This window comes from Homarus americanus, unplaced genomic scaffold (genome assembly GCF_018991925.1).
Source record: "Homarus americanus isolate GMGI-L3 unplaced genomic scaffold, GMGI_Hamer_2.0 scaffold48406, whole genome shotgun sequence".
Classification (NCBI taxonomy): Eukaryota; Metazoa; Arthropoda; class Malacostraca; order Decapoda; family Nephropidae; genus Homarus; species Homarus americanus.
The window spans coordinates 1,690,305-1,713,924 of record NW_024753828.1 but is presented as its reverse complement, the minus strand read 5'-3'; the positions used below and the strand labels follow the sequence as shown (position 1 = coordinate 1,713,924).

Here is a 23,620-nt window from a genome sequence, read left to right as displayed (position 1 = left end):
ACCAAGCGGACTGTGAAGAGCTGCAGAAGGACCTCTGTGGGCTCCAGGAATGGTCGAAGAAATGGCTGCTGAGATTCAATGTCACGAAGTGTAAGAGGATGCACCTGGGGCGTACCAACGGTAAGGAGGCGTATGATATGTCCCAACGGGATGAAGAAAATGCTCTAGTTGAGACTGTGTGTGAGAAGGACCTAGGTGTGTATGTTGACAATGAGCTGAAGTTCTCGGGCCATTGTGAGAAGAAGGTAAATCAGGCAAATAAATTATTGGGTCTTATAAGAAGGTCGTTCAGATATCTAGACGGTCCGTCCCTCGTAACAATCTTCAGGAGTGAAGTGCTTCCCCATCTGGAGTACTGTCACCCCATCTGGTTCCCGAGATATGCTAGGGACTGTCAGTTGGTTGAAAATGTTCAAAGGAGGGCCACCAAACTGGTGACTGCACTTCGGCACCTCAGCTACCCTGAGAGATTGGAGCGCCTGAACTTGCCTAGCTTATTCTACAGACGGGCAAGGGGGGACCTAGTTGAGGTGTATAAGCATCTCAGGGGCACTACTCAGTTGAGTGTCCTTACTTGGAGCTGGCGGACGCTCGCCCCACAAGGGGTCACAGCTCAAGATTGAAGAAGCCGCAAGTCCAGAAAACCGTGAGGGCAAACTTTTTCGGAGTGAGGGTTGTGAACTCTTGAAACAATCTACCAGAGAGTGTTGTGACGGCACCGAGTGTGAGCTCTTTCAAGACAAGACTTGACCAACACTGGAGCGGGTTCAGGTACATTCAGGAGCCGGTGCATGCCCAGTACTTGCCAACAGTGCGTAACAGAGATGTGACCGATCGCCCGGGCGGCTAGCGAGCCGATCAGTGGTGAAGAGGATGAAAGTATGAGTTCGTTCGAGGTAAATATTTAACACTACATATCTGGAGCGGCGTCTGTAGTAAACAAACAACTTTACTCTGGACTCGTGCACAGAACTTGTGTATATTGAAGAAGACCAGAATTTATTCAGAGTAAAAGAAAGACAAACATGTCCACTAGATGGTAACTTAAGCTTTTACCCCTGTATACTTTGTACTTACTGTTTGAGAATGTCTGGGTAATGTTAATTGCCTACATTTACGGTACCCGGTACAAATATAATTATTCTCAATACAATATTCCATATGCAATACTGTTGGATAAGGGGGATAGCTCAAAAAGTATTGATTTGCTGTAGAAATAAAGGTCAGATTCGTTAATAACCCATGAAAATCCACTGAAAAACATTTTAACTCAAGTAGGTGGATGACCCAAACGATAATTTTACCATAATTATTTAGTAAATCGTCATACAAAATATAATCGGTAAGTAATTACTACTTCACAGCAGCTGATTTTTCATACAAAACGAATTTAAAAACGCCGCATTTCCACATAGTTTTTATAGTGGACACTGTCACAGTTATGGCAAATGTGTGAAAAAGTGTTTATTTAAAAGTTCAACCTAACATAACATAACATTGGTAAAGTTGCAGTCACACCGTTCACTTTTAGCAATTAAAAAACATATTTTTCTAGTGTATTTGTGTGTTTTTAGACCGAATATAACCTTCATTTTTGGCGGAAATTAGCCGGGTTTTTTTACGTTTTTTTTTTCGTTTGACGTTTTCCGAAAAAAAAGTGGCTAAGCGACTAAAAAATACACAAAAAACCAAAACCTAACCTAACCTAACTTAACTGGCTCTCACCATATGATGGAATCGCCTATTTCTTACCTTATTGGCCTGGTTCTTGTTCATCGTTGCATTTTGGGATTCTAACCCAACGCCACATATGTTGGTCTTTGCAATATTTACATTCCGTCTTGCTCTTAGTACACTTTACTGAGGTAGGAAGAACACCATGCAATCGAAAAAATGCTATAGTTTCTACGTTTTTTTTCCAAAAACTCGCAATCAGCTCCATATACTTTAAGTGACATCCATCTCAGACTTCCATGGTCGGAACTGAACTTGAATTTCAAAATATGAGACCCAAAATAAAATTCGATTTTGATTGGGCCAAATATACGGTCCGACTAATTACCCAAATGTACCCAAATGTACCCAAATGTAGCAAAATGTAGCCGCAATGAAGTCAAATAATGGTCCTACATGAATAAATCGGACTGCTAATCACTTCTCGACTAGTATTTGGTGTCACAAAGTCACAAAAAATTGGAAAACTTACTTTAATCTGAGTTAATAGATCGCGTGCATGTACAGAGGGAGCGAGTAATTACCCAAATGTAGCCAAATATAGCCGCAATGAAGTCAAATGATGGTCGTACAAGCGTAAATTGGGCTGTGAATCACTTCTCGATTATTATTTGGTGTCATAAAGTCACAAAAAATTGGTAAACTTAATTTAATCTGAGTTGTGTTGTGTTAGGTTAGGTTAGGTTAGATTAGGTCAGGTTAGGTACATGCACTTGATCTATTAACTCAGGTTAAATTAAGTTTACCAATTTTTTGTGACCGTGACACCAAATACTAGTCGAGGTTAGGTTAGGTTAGGTACATGCACTCGATCTATTAACTCAGATTAAATTAAGTTTACCAATTTTTTGTGACTGCGTGACACCAAATACCAGTCAAGAAGTGATTGGCAGTCCGATTTATTCATGTAGAACCATTATTTGACTTCATTGCGGCTTCATTTGGGTACATTTGGGTAATTAGTCGAAACCCCAAATATACTCTGAATTAGCAAAAATGCCTTTGATTGGCCGCGAGACATGTACGGGTACGCATGCGCGTCATGATTTATGAAGGAGATGCGAGAGACACGCAGTGTTGGGTGAGAGGCAGACGATAATGGCAGGAAATAATGGAAGAAAATATAAATTTATTTGGAAAAACTATCTCCGTTATTATACATTTCCGCCGGTAATGTAATAGATGAAAATTATCTTATAATTAGACGTCTTATTCGAATATGATAATAGATTAGTGGTAGGAATGAACGGTATGTAAACGCAATAATACCATAACATTACCTAATCTAGCATAACTTAACACCTGCAGGGTGCGGACTTACAGTTACTGAGACTGGAGGAAGAGGTGAGCCACGGTGTTGAAGTGGTGAATTACTGTTGAATTTGAAGACAAACCAAGTCCAATTTCACAGTACTGTACAGTATTGCTGTGAAAAGTACTTCATCACAAACACATTCATAAATAAGAGTACATATAACACTGTAAAAAATTGAAAGGTCAGATCGTCTTTCTCAGGAATTCACAAATAATGTCCATATACAAACAGTGACTCCCTTCACATGCCATGGTGAAATTTGAACTGGCTGAGCAGAGAGCAACAGCACGGCTTCCATGGCATATGATTGACTGAGTACCACTGCATAACCATAGTAAAAGACAAAATGTAGTGTGTGCCTATTCATCTAAATATTTACTGAATGAAGCAGTTTCCATAAAAAATCAGTGATGAAAATATAGTTAGAATATAAACATTAAAACAAATAACACGTCAACTGTGAAGTCCTCCATATTAGCCAATCTAAACATCTAGGTTCAACTCTCAGTCAGTTAATATTCGTTTCTATCCCGATAGATTAGTGTTTGTTAGATTAAGTTTGGGACGGCTCATTTCCACAAGAAGCAAATGTCAGTATCAATTAAAAAACACACCAAAATACACTAGAAAAATTATATCTCCTACCAAATGGGGAAATTGGGATAAAACGAATTTTTATCATTCTATTTTGGTGATACTTTGGAACAGGAGTTGGGGTTAAACAGGAACCTTAGACTATTTGGTCAATTTTTACTTTAGGACATGAATCCCTAGGGGTTGACCAATGTGTTTTTCCAGTGTATTTTGATGTGTTTTAAACGAATCTGACTTTCATTTCTGGCAGTTTATAACTTTCAGGGGCGCTATGTCCGAAAGTAAAATAATGCCGAACTATTTTTGGTAACAGTTTTGGAGATGGTTAGCACCTGAAAGAGCGGCGTTTATATAATTTGTTAATATTTTCCGCAGTTGTTGTTTGGATGTTATTAGTATTCCTAGAGCTGATGGTAAGTAAAAAAAATTATACAACAATGCACAGAACCTAATAGAACGAGTCCTGATCAACTAAAGAATCTTTCCTAACCTTACCTAGCATCCCTGGACCCTCCACCATATTAAACAGAAAGTACTGTACTTTACTGTACTTACAGTATTTTTTATCTGGTTCCAATGAAACCAATCTTGTTGAAGCATCATATTGTAATTTAAAATTTGTTGTGAACATGAGAGTATGCTCGGACTGAGCGGGTCGGTTTTAAACAAACAGAGCACGTAGAAAAATCATTTTAGTGATTAAGGATTATAGATAGATAAAAAAAATAAAATAAAAATTAATTAAAATAAAAAGTTGTCATATCATTTGCTTACTATCACCCAAAGAACATCTGTAGAAAAAATCAACAAAATTGAACAACTCCTTCTGGTTTTAGTCATCTGCCCCATTATGAACATATTACAGCTCCTCCCCGACTTACGACGGGGTTAGAGACCCAAATTCAGGCCGTAAGTCGAAAATGCTTAAATAATACATAGAAAATCTAAGATGGGTGTCTCTTTTTCTTCTCAGCTCCTTAAAACTCACTTTTAAGCTTGCCAGCCATTTTAAAGTGAATTACAAACGAAAATTTTCTCTGTATACTGACGTTGGGACTCGAAAACACGTAATTTGACAAAATTTTGGTACGACTGAGGCAGGTCGTAAGTGCGGGTGGTCGTAAGTCGAGTAGGTCGTAAGTCGGAGCAGCTGTATTTTATAGTTTTTTCACTTATCGTTAGGATTTTTAGGAAAGCATCCCCATCATTAAATGAGGTACATCTACTGTAATACAAAATATAATAGAATCATGTGTTAAGTTTTGAATGAACTAATTGTAAATGGAGGTTGTCAGACTATGACATTGAATGTTTTAATCAACCAACTGAGCCTAACTTATTTAACCTGACTGTCTTAGAATACTTTTAAATTAGGTTAAGTTGGTTTGGTTGGCTCAGTTAGTGGTTCATTCTTCCATAAGATTCTTAAAAATCATGTACAGTGAGGGAATGAAGTATCTTCCAGGCTTTGGCTAAAATACTGTTTAATGAAACCTGACCACTCAACACAGTGAATGATATCACTGGCAATCCCCTTCTAAGGTGTCACAGACCTGCCAACTGTTTATGGGCTCCACACATGCATGTATCAAATGGCTCAACCATTCTGCAGTGTACATGAGTGCTTTAATTTATGAAAGACATATCTTCTTGAAAAACCTTTCGTATACTGTATCGATTTTTCATAAATCAAAACATTCCTGTACAGAATTTGTCAAACCCCTGGCAAGGTACTTCATTCTCAATGTACCTATACATACCTTATATTTACAAGGGGTAAATTTAGGGGGGGGGGGTCCTGACCCCCTTTTCATCAGAAAATTCTATTACTTTTTCTGTAATGCAGTATTGTACCCAAAGCATTTTTGTATACAGTAGTAAAAAGTAATTACTATTGACCACAGAATATCTCCTACTATCAAGTGCACATGGCTTTAAAATGGCCTCAAAATGCCCGTGATATTGGTCAGATTTAAAAAAAATTTCCGTGAGGGCTTACAGCGCCCTCCCGGAACCCCTTAGCTGGGTGGGCTCTCTGTGCTTGCCATGTTACCCCCAGCCACAGCTTCTTGGACCCCCCGCCCCTTTGATATTCTTCGATCTGCCCCTGTTTACCATGGATAAGCATTTCACATATACAATAAGAAAGTGTTGACATCTTATATATAAAGTACCTTATAAATATTGCAGGTATCCTCTCTACCGGCAAGGGAATCCACAGTTGAGAGTATTCCTTCCAAACTTCTTTATGAAACTTGTAAAACCAGATGCCCCCCAGCCACCCAATGTTGTCCAGTTCATCGTGTCAATGCAGATGAGCAAATATGATATAGAAAATTACCTGGAAAAAATTTACAACGTTCAAGTTGAAAATGTGGTAACGCATGTGAGAATGGGTGAGTTAATTAATTTTAACATATTTATAAAGATTTGTGTTATTTTCAGTTTTTCAGTCACAATGCACTTGTAATAATATGCCTTCCATTATTTATGATATTTGCACAGATATTCTTATCCAGTGGAGCAACATACAGTGTTTTCTAAACCATGAAATTTTCTTTTTCTCTGCATCCATTTTCTCTGGCATAAAGTAGTGTACAGTATCAGGAAGTTGAAACACTTCATGGAAAATCTATTATAAAATGTGGTGCCATGTTTTCTGTGTGTGCTTTGTACACTGTGAGCCTTTTCAGTGTTATTGGATAGGCAGTTTTTCATCCGTGTACATCTTCATGGGTGGTGTGGTTAAATAAAAATGGGATCCAAGAAATTAGAAAAGAGGGGGGGGGGGCATTTTATCTCAATTAGCTTTACATAAGTCCCAAAATGATGTGAAACATGTTAGAACTGTACCAGTATGTTTAAGACAACATGGTTGGGGCAGAAAGCTGAGGAAGAGTTAAGAACAGAAGGTCCTAGAGATATAGAGATTGTGATGATGTAAAGGCATAGGTAATAATTAGGAGAAGGTCCATATTACTTGTCCTTTCCAAAACAGACAGGGATGTGGGTAAGTTTAGTAATATGATTTTGTTTTTTGTAATTTATTTATTTGTTGATGGTAGCTACTGTATATTTTCAGGTAAATGTGAGAGAAGCTTCAAAGGTTATATAACAAAGAAGGATGACTATAAGGTTGCCTTTGTGACACTAGTAAGTAATTTAATGTTGTACTGTACCAGTAGGGTTTATTTTTATCTTTCTTGTGTTTATGTCTAAAGTTAGACAAATTGATATTTGTCTGTAATGCTACTGTTACTTTCAGTTCAGTGCACAAGCTCTCAAAGCCCATATCATTTTGTAGTGAACAATTTTAACATAGGTCAATGCCTTTCATGCCATGCAAAGGATGTGTTTACAGTAGAATTTAAAAGTTTCCATAGTTTGACTTTAATCCAACCATTTTTTAGGACTACCACAAAGGATTACAGTTATTCCCATGGTGGTACCCTCTGTGATAGACCAAAAGAAACCAGGTGATGAAGGTCGCCAATGTATCATTCTTATGAAATGGGCAAACATAAATTTTTTATTCAAATTGTCAAATTTATTGAAGAAAATTTTTGCTTTTAATGTCACTTCAACAATATTACACCAGGACCTGGATTGGTTAGGTTAGGTCAGGTCATTGCCATCTGTTTCGGATGTACCATTGTCATTTCTTGAATTTTTTTGGCAACCTTAAAATTATGGCCATTTTACCAAATAGTAATCCTTTTTATTTGTCTTTGTTACTATAAATTACAGTGGAAATTAGTTCATAATACTATATGGTATTTTTTTTTTCATTTATGAGGTCCCTTACAATCAGGACTTACCTAACCATACTTACAATACTGTAGTTACATTAAGTCAAATTAGATTAGTGATGATGCTCCCCCTTTAAAGTTTGCACATTTATATTATTGTACAGTATTATTATTACAGTATCTATATGATTTTACCTGTATTGATGCCTGTAGCAGTTTGAAGTGCAAACAAAAATACAGTACGTACAGTATATCCATTATGTATTTACTTACAATAGTTCCTAATTTTTGTGGTGCACACACAAACACACACATATATACAGTCAACCCTCACTTTACGCGGTTAATGTAACCCACAGGGTACCGCGGAAAGTGAGAAATGCGTAAAGTGAATAACATAACATATGGGATTAAATGAAATAGAGACCAGCTGACCCCCAAACTCCACTTTTTCCAACACAATACCTATGTTCTAGTAAAAATAACATCTTAATTTTATGATGGTACATGCACACAATTAATACTTAAGAGAAATAGAGAAATACAGTCGCCAAGTTAATGTCCATTCAAATAATGGACTCCACTCCCTCCCTCTCTTCTCACACTACACTCGCTGGCTCTTCCTTCTGAGAAATTTTGGGGGGAAAACCAGGTGTAGTAATAAATAATACCTCAAACTAAAGTTAGGATAATATAATTGACATTGCTGGATTCCTTGTAAGACCAGGAATATTTTGAATATAAATGTCATATATTTTTCACAAAAGATAACATATTTACTCAGAGCAATCATTACATCTAAAATTTGTATGTCTAATGCAAAATCTATGATGTTTATATTCAAAATGATCATCAAATTGAAAGAATTCCAGCAATGTAAATTATATTCTGGCCGGGTAATTTGTATGAATTTTATGAGCTAAAACAAATATCTTCAGTTAATAAAAAAAAATATATTCTTCACTACACTATCTGTCAATCAAAGTACCCCACCTTGCCTCCCCCCCCTCTGCCAACCCAGCCAGATGGTCAGTCTGTCCCAACCCTCCCCCCCACCCCCCACCAATCCTCCCTTCAAGAGAAAGAGTGGGTGAAAAAACTAGATTTTAACATTTAGTATTAAATAATACCTCAGATTAAAGTTAGGATAATATAATTGACATTGCTGGATTCCTTGTAAGACCAGGAATATTTTGAATATAAATGTCATATATTTTGCACAAAAGATAACATATTTACTCAGAGTGAACATTATATCTAAAAATTTTATGTCTAATGCAAAATATATGATGTTTATATTCAAAATGATCATCAAATTGTAAGAATTCCAGCAATGTAAATTATATTCTGGCCGGGTAATTTGTATGAATTTTATGAGCTAAAACAAATATCTTCAGTTAATAAAAAAAAAAAATTCTTCACTACACTATCTGTCAATCAAAGTACCCCACCTCGCCTCCCCCCCTCCTCACACTCACGCCAGCTGGGTCGGTCGGTCCCAACCCTCCCCCCCACCTTCCCTCCCTACCAGATAAATGTGTGGGTGAAAACTCTAGATTTTAACGTTTAGTAATAAATAATACAGTACCTCAGACTAAAGTTAGGATAATATAATTGACATTTCTGGATTCCTTGCAGGTCAGGGAATATTTTGAATGTAAACTTCATATATTCTGCACAAAGGATAAAATATTTGGTTTGTGTAAACCAAATTATTACATTAGATCTAAAATTTGTATGTCTAATGCAAAATCCATGATGTTTATATTCAAAATGATCATCAAATTGTAAGAATTCCAGGGAGGATTGGTGGGGGGTGGGGGGGAGGGTTGGGACTGACCGCGTGGTTGGAAGAGGGGGGGAGGCAAGGTGGGGTACTTTGATTGACAGATAGTGTCGTGAAGAATATTTTTTTTATTAACTGAAGATATTTGTTTTAGCTCATAAAATTCATACAAATTACCCGGCCAGAATATAATTTACATTGCTGGAATTCTTACAATTTGGTGATCATTTTGAATATAAACATCATATATTTTGCATTAGACATACAAATTTTAGATAAAATGTTTACTCTGAGTAAATATGTTATCTTTTGTGCAAAATATATGACATTTATATTCAAAATATTCCTGGTCTTACAAGGAATCCAGCAATGTCAATTGTATTATCCTAACTTTAGTTTGAGGTATTATTTATTAAAATTTAGTGGTTTTCCCCCAAAAATTTCTCAGAGAGGGAAGAGCCAGCAGTGTAGTGTGAGAAGAGGGGGAGGGAGTTGAGTCCATTATTTGAATGGACATTAACTTGGCGACTGTATTTCTCTATTTCTCTTAAGTATTAATTGTGTGCATGTACTATCATAAAATTAAGATGTTATTTTTACTAGAACATAGGTATTGTGTTGGAAAAAGTGGAGTTTGGGGGTCGGGCCAGTTTCTTTTGGAATTAATCCCATATGTTCTGTTGTTCACTTAGCGCGGTTTTCACTTAACATGGTACCCTGTGGGTTTTATTGACCGCGTTAAGCGGGGTACTACTGTATATGTATGTGTGTGTGTGTGTGTGTGTGTGCGTGTGTGTGTGCATGCGTGCGTGCGTGCGTGTGTGTGTGTGCACGCGTGCGCGTGCAGTGACCCCCTCCGTTAACGAACTCAATCCGTTCCAGAAGGTCGTTCGTTAACCGAAACCATTGTTTCAATGGGTTTTTGGGTAATTGGTTCCAGCTCACCGAAAATTTCCTAAATTCAACAAAAATGGTAGAAAAGTTCACTTACTTTGAGGTGTGTATGTAGAAGGCTCCTGGATGATGATGATGATGGGATTTAGAATGGGGGTGGAGGAGAAGGAGAAAAGAAGGCATTGGGGTTGGAAGAGAAGTCACCCCATGTCTCATTTCACCCATAAAATTTTAGCTCTCTTGGTGTAATTCAAGATTATTTTCTTTAAATCAACACTGCACTGCATTATATATTGTCAATATGTAAAATATATTTCAAAATGACCAATAATTTGCTTGGAAGCACAGAAAAAAAGCGTTTAGTTGAAGAGTCTCAAGCAAGATGTTACCTCCAGTGAAAACAGAGAGAGACTAACTCCTGTTTGCTGTGTTAAGAGGCTGGATGCCGCGCATTAAACTAATCACTTTACCTTCAGTTATGTTCAATAATTGTTAAAATGACTAAAAAATTTAATATTAAACTTTTAAAATTATTGAATAGTATAAACTTCTTGATATTTACTAAAATAGTAAGGAATTTAAGCCCTAGAACCGATTAATGTATTGGCGGACTGATACTAAAGCTGGTTGCCCGGTCCGTGCAAGCAAAAACATGTTGAGGTCGGTTCGTAAGAACTTCGTTAACCGAATTTTTTTTCGTTAACCGAATTGAAGATCCTTATGGAAGGCAGTTCGTTAATCGAAATAACGTTAACCGAGGTGTTCGTTAAACGAGGGGTCACTGTATATATACACATACATACATACATACATACATACATACATACATACATACATACATACCGTATATACCCGTGTATAGCACGAGTTCTTAAGACCAAATTTTTTGGCAAAAAGTTGGGGGTCGACCTCTATACGGGTAATAGTTTCGTTAGGTTGAAAAATATTTACCAGTAACTACCAGTAAACAATGGAAACGACGCACCAAGTCACCACCCACTGTGAGTGTCGGTACAGTTGCCAGGGCAGATCTCTTGCGTCATCATAGCAAGCCAAAAGTAGCCAAATGCATGGTATGGTATGGTATGCACAGGAGTATGTAAAACATAAAGTATTCATTTTTAAAAGTTTATTTATGGATACATAAATTTTTTTTAATTAAATTTGAAACATCAATCTTTGTTAATTAAATTTGAAACAAAAGAAAAATACGATACCTTATTTATAAATATTTTCATTAAAATATTACATCACAAGTATATTTTACCTTAACTGTGCCTGAATGAATATATTCTCAGAAATAAATATGGAAATGTAATATTTTTGCTGAAATGACGTACGTATTACAGTGGAAAGTGGGATAAAATTGTGACGAAAACAATGACTTTCACTTTCTTTCGTCGTTCAAAAGATTTTGCCGTAATCGCTTTTCGAATGGTTTTCAGTTAAAAACTGTTGAATTACAATAATATTCTATCCTAATTGACTTGAATAAATACTACGATACCATATTTCTGAATATTTTCATTAAAATCCATCAAAATCATTTTCCTTGTCATCATCTGCAGCACCAAACAGCTCCTCCCAGTCCTCTCCTTGAACAGCATCATCATATGGATCAACACCATCATCAGCCATAGGATCATCAATATCTTCATCCTCATTCACGCTCTCATTAGCCTCATAATCCCACAACAAGTCGTCTTCTGTTCCATCAAGAGCATTCGAAATCCCACATTTCTTAAAAGATTTCACCACAATTTCTGGTCTGATTGCATCCCAGGCCTCTACAATCCATTCACATAATGTTGCTAGTGATGGAGCTTGGATGTTGCCTCCCTTTGTGTATGTCTTATCGCCTTCTATCATCCAGTTGTTCCACTTCACTCTTACCGCATCTTTAAATGGTTTGTTTAAGGAAACATCCAGTGGTTGGACAAGACTTGTTAATCCACCAGGAATCACAGCTCTATCAGTGTTTTCCTTCCTAATCCCAGCAGTAACACTGTCAACAAGATGTGACCGAAACATATCCCACACAAGAAGACTTTTTTCTTTGCGCAGTCCCCCTGGTCTAAAGTTCAGACTTTTTTAAGCCATATTTGTATGCCGCCTTCATCCATCCATCCTTTCTCGTGCACATGGATGATTAAAAAAATGCTGTCTGACTTGCAACACTGTTGGTAGGGTCAGGTGGTTCTAACGGCACCTGCCAGGACCCGGTAATCAAATTTATAACAGTGTCTAACCTCAATTACTGTAGTTTATCTGATGTAGGCAATATGAAGTAAAAAATACCAGTTAAAGTGAGAAATTGGAAGAGAATAATTAAGAAAGATGTCGTTGGGCTATTTTTGGTAGGGCTGAGGGAGAGAGTACCAGCTGTTTGGTCTTTTTTGGCGGGAGAGTCACGCAAATAACCATAGTACTGGTATTTGTTTGGTGTCTTCTGTATTTTTAAAAATGAATACTTGTAAATTAAAAGTACCATAACATTGTATTATATACAAACTTGTCATATTTCTGGAAAATAAGAAGCAAGAAAATAGAATATACCGGTAAACACAATTTCAACGTACGCTAAAATTAAAAGCTGCTTAAGAAGGGCCGAAGCAAACACAAAGCCTCCGCGACCAGGGCTCTGCCGTATCAGCTAGACGGTAATCGTTTTCAGTTAAAAAACTGTTACATCACAAGTGAATTAGGATAGAATATTATTGTAATACAACAGTTTTTAACTGAAAACCATTCGAAAGGCGATTACGGTAACATCTTTTCAACGAAAGAAAGCGAAAGTCATTGTTTTTGTCACGATTTTATCCCATTTTCCACTATAATACGTACGTCATTTCAGCAAAAATATGACATTTCCATATTCTCAGAAATAAATAGTAGTTTTGCTGAAACGTGATGCATTTCAATGTAAATTAGGATAAACTACATGAAAACAAAAGACTTTACCAAACCTTCCGATGTTCAAGATATGTTACTCGTTTTTTTATTAGTTTTCGGTTAAAATACTGTTATATCAGTGATATTCTATTCATACTGTGCTTGATACAATACATTCACGGAAATGTAATATTTTTTGCTGAAATGACGTACGTATTACAGTGGAAAGTGGGATAAAATTGTGACGAAAACAATGACTTTTGCTTTCTTTCGTTCAAAAGATGTTACCATAATCGCTTTTCGAATGGAAATATACAATATTTTTGTTGAAACTACCCGCGTTTCAGTGTAAAGTGTCGTAATAATAAATGGTAAACAAGTTTATAGGACGTAGTGTTTCTCTAAAGGTTTTGTTGTTCCTTTACCCTCAAAAACTTGGGTCGACCTATAAACGAGGAATATCATAAATTAAAAATTTCTTGGTCAAAAAATCGGGGTCGACCTATATACGAAGGGGGGTTATAGACGAGTATATATATATATATATATATATATATATATATATATATATATATATATATATATATATATATATATATATATATATATATATATATATATATATATATATATATATACACACAACAAAATATATGTAGAAAAAATAAATGTTAAATGAATTATTTATGGTGCATTAGGGTACTGGTCACTTCAGACATAAAGACGGGCTATAAATAGCCTTCTTTATCTCCCCTCCATCTCACCCTGAGCCAGAGGGAAGGGGTGGTGGTAAATAACATTTGTTTGCTTATTTTCCATTTACTTGAAATAGATTTACCGAATTATTTGTTTATTTATTTAAAAGTCATTTACTGAATATTCTATGTAAAAAATAAATTTTAAATTAATTATTTATAGGAGATAAGTATTATGATCAGTAAATATATGGTATTACTGGCCACTTCAGACACAAAGACGGGATAAAAATAGCCCATCTCCCCCTCTTCTTACAGCTGCCAATGGGAAGCGTCTTGGTAATTAAATTTGATGTTTATTTTCATTGTTTGTCTAATTTATCATGTATCAAAGTAATATTACTAAAAATTGTGTAGGTAGTAGGCAGCTACCAAACAGGTAGATACTACCGCCTGGGAAGATATTGGAAGCATAATGTGTTGTCTAATGGTAGACCCTGCTGCCATATGGCATCACGAAAATTGTGACCAAGTCCCAGGTTCAGCGCTGACCTGACTTTCTGCCTCATTTACACACAATTGCAGTTTCAATTGTTCCTCTAACTTTGACAACACAACATACATACAGTATATTATTTCTCACTTTTGATCTTTTTTTTACTTTTTGTATTTATTTATGGTTAGTTACTTAAAATAAGGCCAATTCACTTCAAGTAATGGCATCAAATGTTACCAGCTGGTGTAGTGTAAACACTAGTGATGTCACTTAAGCGTCTGTATTTAACTGTCGGTAGTTTCAAGAATTAATGCAGTCATTTACTGAATATTCCTTGTAAAAAAATAAATTTTAAATTAATTATTTATAGGAGATAAGTATTATTATCAGTAAATATACCGATATGCATTACTGACCACCTCCACGGCTAAAAATAGCCCAATCTCGCGGTCACTTTCCTTTCTTGTCTCCTCACTGGCAAATGGGGGGGGGCGTGGGGAGGGGTGTGTGATGATAGCTGTGTTTATTACAGGGGTATAATTTCTTTTACGGTATGTTAGACAGGTTTATAATACATTTTTATTATTTTAATATACCGGTAATCTTAATTTGAATCCAGCTTGCCAAACGTAAGTTTCAGTATAAAATAATTAGTGGTAGGACCTTGTGAGTGGCTTACGATGTTTCCATCACCACTCTTGACACACTAAACCACAATATTTAAGAGGTAAGAATTTTATACTTGGTGATTAAGACGACCCCCTAACTTTGGGCAGATTTTTTTAATGTTCAAATTCCGACTTAAGCGTCTGTATTTAACTGTCGGTAGTTTCAAGAATTAATGCAGTCATTTACTGAATATTCCTTGTAAAAAAATAAATTTTAAATTAATTATTTATAGGAGATAAGTATTATTATCAGTAAATATACCGATATGCATTACTGACCACCTCCACGGCTAAAAATAGCCCAATCTCGCGGTCACTTTCCCTTTCTTGTCTCCTCACTGGCAAATAGGGGGGGCGTGGGGAGGGGTGTGTGATGATAGCTGTGTTTATTACAGGGGTATAATTCTCTTTTACGGTATGTTAGACAGGTTTATAATACATTTTTATTATTTTAATATACCGGTAATCTTAATTTGAATCCAGCTTGCCAAACGTAAGTTTCAGTATAAAATAATTAGTGGTAGGACCTTGTGAGTGGCTTACGATGTTTCCATCACCACTCTTGACACACTAAACCACAATATTTAAGAGGTAAGAATTTTATACTTGGTGATTAAGACGACCCCCTAACTTTGGGCAGATTTTTTTAATGTTCAAATTCCGTCTTATAAGCCGAGATATACGGTAACACTGAAATTAACTAACGTGTAACAACACTGAATTACTTGAATGTAACGAAGCAAATACTGATGGACATAAATAGAGACATAAATAGGTACTCACATAGATATACCACATTGGTGGCGACAGGAACAACACAAATAAATTAAGTATAAGTAACAGGTGACGAGTGTCACTCAAAGGATGTGGACTGTATGACAAGAGGACTGAACTAACTCCGTCAGTTGGTGGGTCCTATATATAAGGTCGGTTCCCGCCACGCGACCTGTCGGTGGGTCATTTAACGATGCAGATGGTCGTTAGAGAACAAATAATAACAGTTAAAACCTTAACAGCACAGGGTTAAGGTGACTAGATTATATAATAGTAAATACAACACATCATTACAGGAATAATATGGAACATGGAAGCATGTTATATAAAAAAAAAATAGAAAAATACGACACGGTCGTAACAACGTACATATACACTTTTACTCTTAAATGACTACTGTAATGTGATACAGGTGATTAATTTTATCTCTTGTGCAAAATACATGACGTTTATATTAAAATTATTCACTGTTTTACAAGGATTCCAGCAACGCTGGGCAGATGGGGGAGAGAGGGGGAAGGAGGGAGCGAGCGAGCAAGGGGGCGTGGGGGGAGGGGAGCGGTTTGACAGTTGGCACAGGCCCAGGTCTAACGCGTGTATATTTATCAGTTCTTAAGTGACTAAGCTTCTCTCCTATAAAAAGCCAGTGAAATGACCTGGGTGAATATAATTTACATTGCTGGGATTCTTGTAAGTGTTGATTTATTTAAATATAAACATGCTATAATTCGCACTAGACATAACAATTTTAGTACCGTAATCAAATTAGTACATGTGCACTCCAGCTTTGCACTAAAGTCATTTACAGTATTTCTTTTACGTTTCTTTTAGTATGGTGTGTGCATGTAAATGGATGAAAATAAATGTAGAAATTTATGTAAATCTACCCAAAAATACAGTTGAAAAACTTTATATTATAAAATGTACTACAGTATTGTACACTAATGGACTAAAAATTTTATCTTGAGCAAAATATATGACGTTTATATTTAAATTAATCTGTCTTGCAAGGATTTCAGCAATGCAAATTATATTCTCCTATAGTCTGAGATATTATATGAAAAACTTTAGGCCTAAAACCCCTCACGCGAGCGAGCGTGGGGGGGAGGCGAGTGAGAAGTGAGGTGGTATGTTTGACTTGGCACCGGCCCAAGGTCTAACGCGTGTTTATTTATCAATTCTTAAGTGACTAAGCTTCTCTCTTATAAAAAGCCAGTGAATTGACATGGGTAAATATAATTTACATTGCTGGGATTCTTGTAAGATGTTGATTTATTTAAATATAAACAACCTGTAATTCGCACTAGACATAACAATTTTAGTACAGTGGTCCCTCGGTTAACGAGCACAATCCGTTCTAGAAGGTTGCACGTTAACCAAAACCATTGTTTCAGTGGGTTTTTGGGTAATTGGTTCCAGCTCACTGAAAATTGCCTAAATTCAACAAAAAAGGTAGAAAAGTACACTTACTTTGAGGTGTGTATGTAGAAGGCTCCTGGATGATGATGATGATGGGAATTAGAATGGGGGTGGAGGAGAAGGGAGAGGAGAAGGCATTGGGATGGAAGAGAAGTCACCCCATGGTGCCATTTCACCCATAAAATTTTAGTTCTCTTGGTGTAATTCAAGATTATTTTCTTTAAATCAACACTGCACTGCATTATATATTGTCAATATGTAAAATAAATTTCAAAATGACCAATAATTTGCTTGCAAACACAGAAAAAAAGCGTTTAGTTGACGAGTCTCAAGCAAGATGTTACCTTCACTGAAAAGACAGAGAGACTGGCGCCTGTTTGGTGTGTTGCCAGGTTGGATGGCGAGCATAAAACTAGTTTCCTTACCGTCAATTATGTTCAATAATTGTTAAAATGACTAAAAAAAATTAATATTAAACTTTTAAAATTATTGAATAGTATAAACTTCTTGATATTTACTAAAATAGTAAGGAATTTAAGCCCTAGAACTGATTACTGTATTGGCGGACTAATACTACAGCTGGTGGACCGCCAAATGCAAGCAAAAACATGTTGAGGTCGGCTCGTAAAAAACTCGTTAATCGAGGGATTGCTCGTTAACCGAGGTTAAGAATCTTATGGAAGGTAACTCGTTAACCGAAATCTCTTTAACCGAGAGATCACTGTACCGTAATCAAATTAGTACATGTGCACTCCAGCTTTGCACTAAAGTCATTTACAGTATTTATTTTACGTTTCTTTTAGTATGGTGTGTGCATGTAAATGGATGAAAATAAATGAAGAAATTTATGTAAACCTACCCAAAAATACAGTTGAAAAACTTTATATTATAAAATGTACTACAGTATTGTACACTAATGTACTACAATTTTTATCTCGAGCAAAATATATTCAAATTAATCTCTGTCTTGCAAGGATTTCAGCAATGCAAATTATATTATCCTAACTTTAGTCTGAGATATTATATAAAATAAACACCTTAAAGCATAAAGTTATCACCAATCTTTTGTCTGGGAACACAAGGAGGGAGGGAGCCAGCGAGTGTGGGAAGAGGTGGGGGGAACAGGGGGGAAGCGGGAGGTGAGGTGACAGAGTGTCTTGTGTTTGTTTATTTATTTGAGATATGATTTGACAGTTGGCGCTGAAGGCCTGTGTGTTTATTTATCATTCCTTAAGAGTGACTAAGCTCTTCTCATAATTTGCCACCCAAACGACCTGGGTGAATATAACTTACATTGCTGGGATTCTTGTAAGATAGTGATTTATTTGAATATCTGTATAAACAATCTATATTTGCAATAGACATAACAATTTTAGTACATGTACAGTACAGGTTTGCACTTAGGTCCATTGTTAACCGAGGGACCACTGTATTGCAGTGTACTTGTACTGTACAATATTGACTAAATTCACAAGATAACGTACACAACTAATGGTTGGTAAAACTTGTCAAGTGAGTGTCAAGTCTGTCAGTATGAGTGGCACGTGTGAGTGCTTGTGTCCCCCATCATAGGAGTCCGTTTTCTCTCGCTGAGGGCACCTAAGTCCTCCGTTTTCTTTCTTAATCTTAGAGTGCACCAGCGACTTCATTATTCCTTAGTAATAACACAGAATTTGAAATTGCAACTGGGGTTGCAATTGTTGAGGCAACTAGATATGTCTAATTACAGCAAATGTGTTATTGTCAATTTGTAGGTGAAAGATTTTATCCTCAATAGATGTAGGTTAACTTTACACCTGGAGGCCTAAGGAAGGAAGCATATTCCTTTAACACATAATATCTGACCAGTATGGGGAGGATCATCGTGTCTCCGTCAGGGGGTCGTGGAGTGGTGGTCCAGCAGGCGTCACGGAAGTTTTTTTTCGGAGGGGGCGGGGGGGGAGGGGGGCACGGATGTATATGCGATTGGACATTGTTCGGTTGGATGTTAACCGGTGCATGACTGTGTGTATATATATATATATATATACAGTCAACCCTCACTTTACGCGGTCCCACATTCCTCGTTTACACGGTGCCCTGCCAGAACCCAGGATGCTCACATTCCGCAGTGGGTGTACCCCTTTACACGGGTGAAGTATAATTTTTTTATTTAGCTCATAAAATTCATACAAATTATCCGGCCAGAGTATAATTTACATTGCTGGAATTCTTACAATTTGATGATCATATTGAATATAAACATCATAGATTTTGCATTAGACATACAAATTTTAGATATAATGTTTACTCTGAGTAAATATGTTATCTTTTGTGCAAAATATATAACATTTATATTCAAAATATTCCTGGTCTTACAAGGAATCCGGCAATGTCAATTATATTATCTTAAATTCAGTCTGATTTATCATTTATTACTAAAAAGGTAAACAGTCTGGTATTCCCAGTCTGGTAGGGAGGGTTGGTGGGGGGTGGGAGGGAGGGAGGGACCGGCGACCGACCACCTGGCACCATGGTGTGAAGAATATATTTTTTTTTTTTTTATTAACTGAAGATATTTGTTTTAGCTCATAAAATTCATACAAATTACATGGCCAGAATATAATTTACATTGCTGGAATTCTTACAATTTGATGATCATTTTGAATATAAACATCATAGATTTTGCATTAGACATACAAATTTTAGATATAATGTTTACTCTGAGTAAATATGTTATCTTTTGTGCAAAATATATGACATTTGTATTCAAAATATTCCTGGTCTTACAAGGAATCCAGCAATGTCAATTATATTATCCTAACTTTAGTTTGAGGTATTATTTATTACTATACCTGGTTTTCCCCCCAAAATTTCTCAGAGGGAAGAGCCAGCAGTGTAGTGTGAGAAGAGGGGGAGGGAGTTGAGTCCATTATTTGAATGGACATTAACTTGGCGACTGTATTTCTCTATTTCTCTTAAGTATTAATTGTGTGCATGTACCATCATAAAATTAAGATGTTATTTTTACTAGAACATAGGTATTGTGTTGGAAAAAGTGGAGTTTGGGGGTCAGCTGGTCTCTATTTCATTTAATCCCATATGTTATGTTATTCACTTTACGCGTTTCTCACTTTCCGCGGTACCCTGTGGGTTACATTAACCGCGTAAAGTGAGGGTTGACTGTGTGTGTGTATATATATATATATATATATATATATACAGATAGACCCCCACCAAGCCTCCCTACCAGATGAATGTGTGGGAATACCAGACTGTTTACCTTTTTAGTAATAAATAATAAATCAGACTAAAGTTAGGATAATATAATTGACATTGCTGGATTCCTTGTAAGACCAGGAATATTTTGAATATAAATGTCATATATTCTGCACAAAAGATAACATATTTACTCAAGAGTAAGCATTATATCTAAAATTTGTATGTCTAATGCAAAATCTATGATGTTTATATTCAAAATGATCATCAAATTGTAAGAATTCCAGCAATGTAAATTATATTCTGGCCGGATAATTTGTATAATTTTTAAGAGCCAAATAAAAAATTCATACTTCACCCATGTAAAGGGGCACACCACCTTGTTTTATATCCTGGGTTCTGCAGGCACCGTAAACGTGGGAAACGCAGAATGGGACCGCAGAAAGAGTTGATCAGGTAGAGAGATATATATATATATATATATATATATATATATATATATATATATATATATATATATATATATATATATATATATATATATATATACAGTGGTCCTCGTTAACAAGAGATTTCAAGCCAACCATTTACTTCCATAAGATTCTTAACTCTCAAGTTAACGAAAGTTAAATCCTCGACACCCAGTTTTACTTGTTTTAATTTCACATGTTGCTTTTGCATTTGGCGGTCCACCAGCTGTAGTATTAGTCCGCCAATACAGTAATCGGTTTTAGGGCTTAAATTCCTTACTATTTTAGTAAATATCAAGAAGTTTATACTATTCAATAATTTTAAAAGTTTAATATTAACTTTTTAGTCATTTTAACAATTATTGAACATAATTGAAGGTAAAGAAACTAGTTTCTGGCGTGCCATCCAGCCTGTTAACACACCAGACAGGCGTTAGTCTCTCTCTGTTTTCAGTGGAGGTAACATCTTGCTTGAGACTCTCCAACTAAATGCTTTTTTTCTGTGTTTCCAAGCAAATTATTGGTCATTTTGAAATATATTTTACATATTGACAATATATAATGCAGTGCAGTGTTGATTTAAAGAAAATAATCTTGAATTACACCAAGAGAGCTAAAATTTTATGGGTGAAATGGCGCCATGGGGTGACTTCTCCATCCCAATGCCTTCTCTTCTGCCTCCACCTCATTCTAATTCCCATCATCAATACTCATCCAGGAGCCTCTACATACTGCACACACCCCCAAAGTAAGTGTACTTTTCACCTTTTGTTGAACTTAGGCAATTTCGTGAGCTGAACCAATTACCCAAAACCCATTGAAACAATGGTTTGCCACTGTGTATATATATATATATATATATATATATATATATATATATATATATATATATATATATATATATATATATATATATATATATATATATATATATATATATATATATACACAGTGGTCCTCGGTTAATGAGGAGCAGGAAGAAGAGAAGGCATTGGGATGGAAGAGAAGTCACCCCATGGTGCCATTTCACCCATAAAATTTTAGTTCTCTTGGTGTATTTCAAGATTATTTTCTTTAAATCAACACTGCACTGCATTATATATTGTCAATATGTAAAATAGTATACTGTACTGTACTTCACCTGTACTGTATGTGCAAAATACAGTACTGTATATGAGGTGGCAGTACAAGGGGGTAAAGTGACACCCCAGGCAAAATGCATTTTTGATGGATATCACTATTTTCACCCTTCCTCTACATGTTGGCATTGGATGTAACCCTCTAAGCAAACTAGAAATATAGTTGAAAGTCCTTCAAAAATAGGGTGTCATTTCACATCAGGCCTAGAGCTACGTATCTGGCGTGTGCTCAGTAAGTAAAGGTGGTCACATCCCGTTCAGAGTGAGAGGATCGATTTTTAGAGAGGGCAGAGAAAGGCTTTGAACAGTATGTGATTGATTATGACGAGGCCATTAAAGTTATACGCATTCCTCAGGATTTATGTAGCCTTAACTTATTACGATCATCAGGGATAATATAACAAAAGAACTAAACAAAGTAAGATTGTAATACTGTACTGTTATCATAATACTGTTTTTACCCGAGATTATGCAAACTTTCTCCGCCTTTTTATTTGTATGTTAATTTCGTTGGGGGGGAGGGGAAGTGTGTCGTGGTGTTTCCTTATTATTACACACTATTATGATAAAACAAAATTATAAATCTTTGGCTAATAATTAATAGGGACAGAAAGATGAATACAGTACTGATAGGCAAATGAGTTTTTAATTATTTTTTTTTTGGGGGGGGGGCAGGGGGGGGTGTAAGACAAGTGCTGTTTTTGGTGATCATTAACTTGTTTTACAGTATTAGCCCACAATACTAAGAAAATTTTGCAGAAAAATGCGATTATTGTTGGTTTGAAGATCAAACAACCATACATGACTGGTAGTTATTCTCATTCAACTCGCTATAAAATAATAAATATTCACAGTACTAATTTCCAGCTTTCATAGTTCGCTAGGAGAGGGATTGAGCTGCGTGATAACAAAAATGAACCCTCTAATTTAAAAAACAACAAAGTTATGTTTGTTCGAACTTGGAAAAACTTTAAATGTATTTTTTCTCCGCTTTTTAAATTTGGTGCTTCACCCCCTTGTAATGCGGAGCGGCTCATATACTGTACATGCTAATCAAATATTAACCAAAAAGTTTTAAAATACTGTAATTATTTTCTTTCATAGCCCAGGACAGAGAAGTTTGAGTTCCCAACTCTCTTCCCAGAAAGTAAACAAGAAAAGGAAAATGAAGAATTGAAACAGCTTGATGTTCTCCAGGATGAATGGAACAGCAACACCAGGAGACATAAACACAGACATGGTGTTCCAACTTGGTTTGGGGTGTGATTGTCTGTAGATCAAGTGTCATGTAAGAGTCAAGTGTTTATATCGAGCTAGAAATGTAAATAATAGTTATAGTTGTTGAGTTTGATTAGGGGTGTCATTTTTCACTCACTGTCAATAAGAAAATTCTTAATCTGAACCAGTACAGTATTTGGTTGTAAGTAAACAGAATAAAAAACTGGTAATGAAAATGTTTATTTTTTTTTTACCTAAGAATTGTATACAGTCTCAGAAGTACAGTATATAATGTGCTCTATATCTAATTGGTTTGATAAGTTTCTGTAAAAGCACTTAAACGACTTCAAAGTGCAACTACAGTGGGGTATGCTATAACGAACGTAATTGGTTCCAGAATCTCGTTCGTTATAGCATTCGTTCGTTATAGGATTAATCCGTTCCAGGCCCCCAAATACAACTGCTTAACACTGAAAAAATTCTGTGGAAAATGTAAAAAATACGGTACTTTTTCTTACCTTAGTGTTATTCAGCATGCAGGTACCCCTAAACACTGGCACATCACTATCACTTCCACTG

The 23,620-nt window shown here is 35.9% G+C and overlaps 1 protein-coding gene across 2 annotated transcripts; it reads left to right on the top strand.

Moving 5' to 3' along the window:
* The first annotated feature begins 764 nt into the window (after positions 1 to 764).
* Positions 765 to 23,277, top strand: LOC121855554 (39S ribosomal protein L23, mitochondrial-like). Of its 2 annotated transcripts, none has more exons than XM_042350553.1 (4): positions 765 to 896; positions 5,834 to 6,039; positions 6,726 to 6,796; positions 22,928 to 23,277. In XM_042350553.1, exons 2-4 carry the CDS (start codon positions 5,892 to 5,894, stop codon positions 23,087 to 23,089), a joined length of 381 nt encoding a protein of 126 aa, XP_042206487.1. In that variant the 5' UTR covers positions 765 to 896; positions 5,834 to 5,891; the 3' UTR covers positions 23,090 to 23,277. The 2 variants fall into 2 exon arrangements, with proteins under 2 accessions (XP_042206487.1, XP_042206486.1); XM_042350552.1 differs by lacking the exon at positions 765 to 896 and adding an exon at positions 903 to 1,039.
* The last annotated feature ends 343 nt before the right edge of the window (positions 23,278 to 23,620 follow it).

What these genes read in the sequence shown, in the direction of transcription:
- LOC121855554 (XM_042350552.1), top strand. An exon ending in GGTAACGCATGTGAGAATGG is followed by an intron (nt 6,040 to 6,725) that starts GTGAGTTAATTA and finishes GTATATTTTCAG; the next exon opens with GTAAATGTGAGAGAAGCTTC. An exon ending in AGGTTGCCTTTGTGACACTA is followed by an intron (nt 6,797 to 22,927) that starts GTAAGTAATTTA and finishes TTTCTTTCATAG; the next exon opens with CCCAGGACAGAGAAGTTTGA.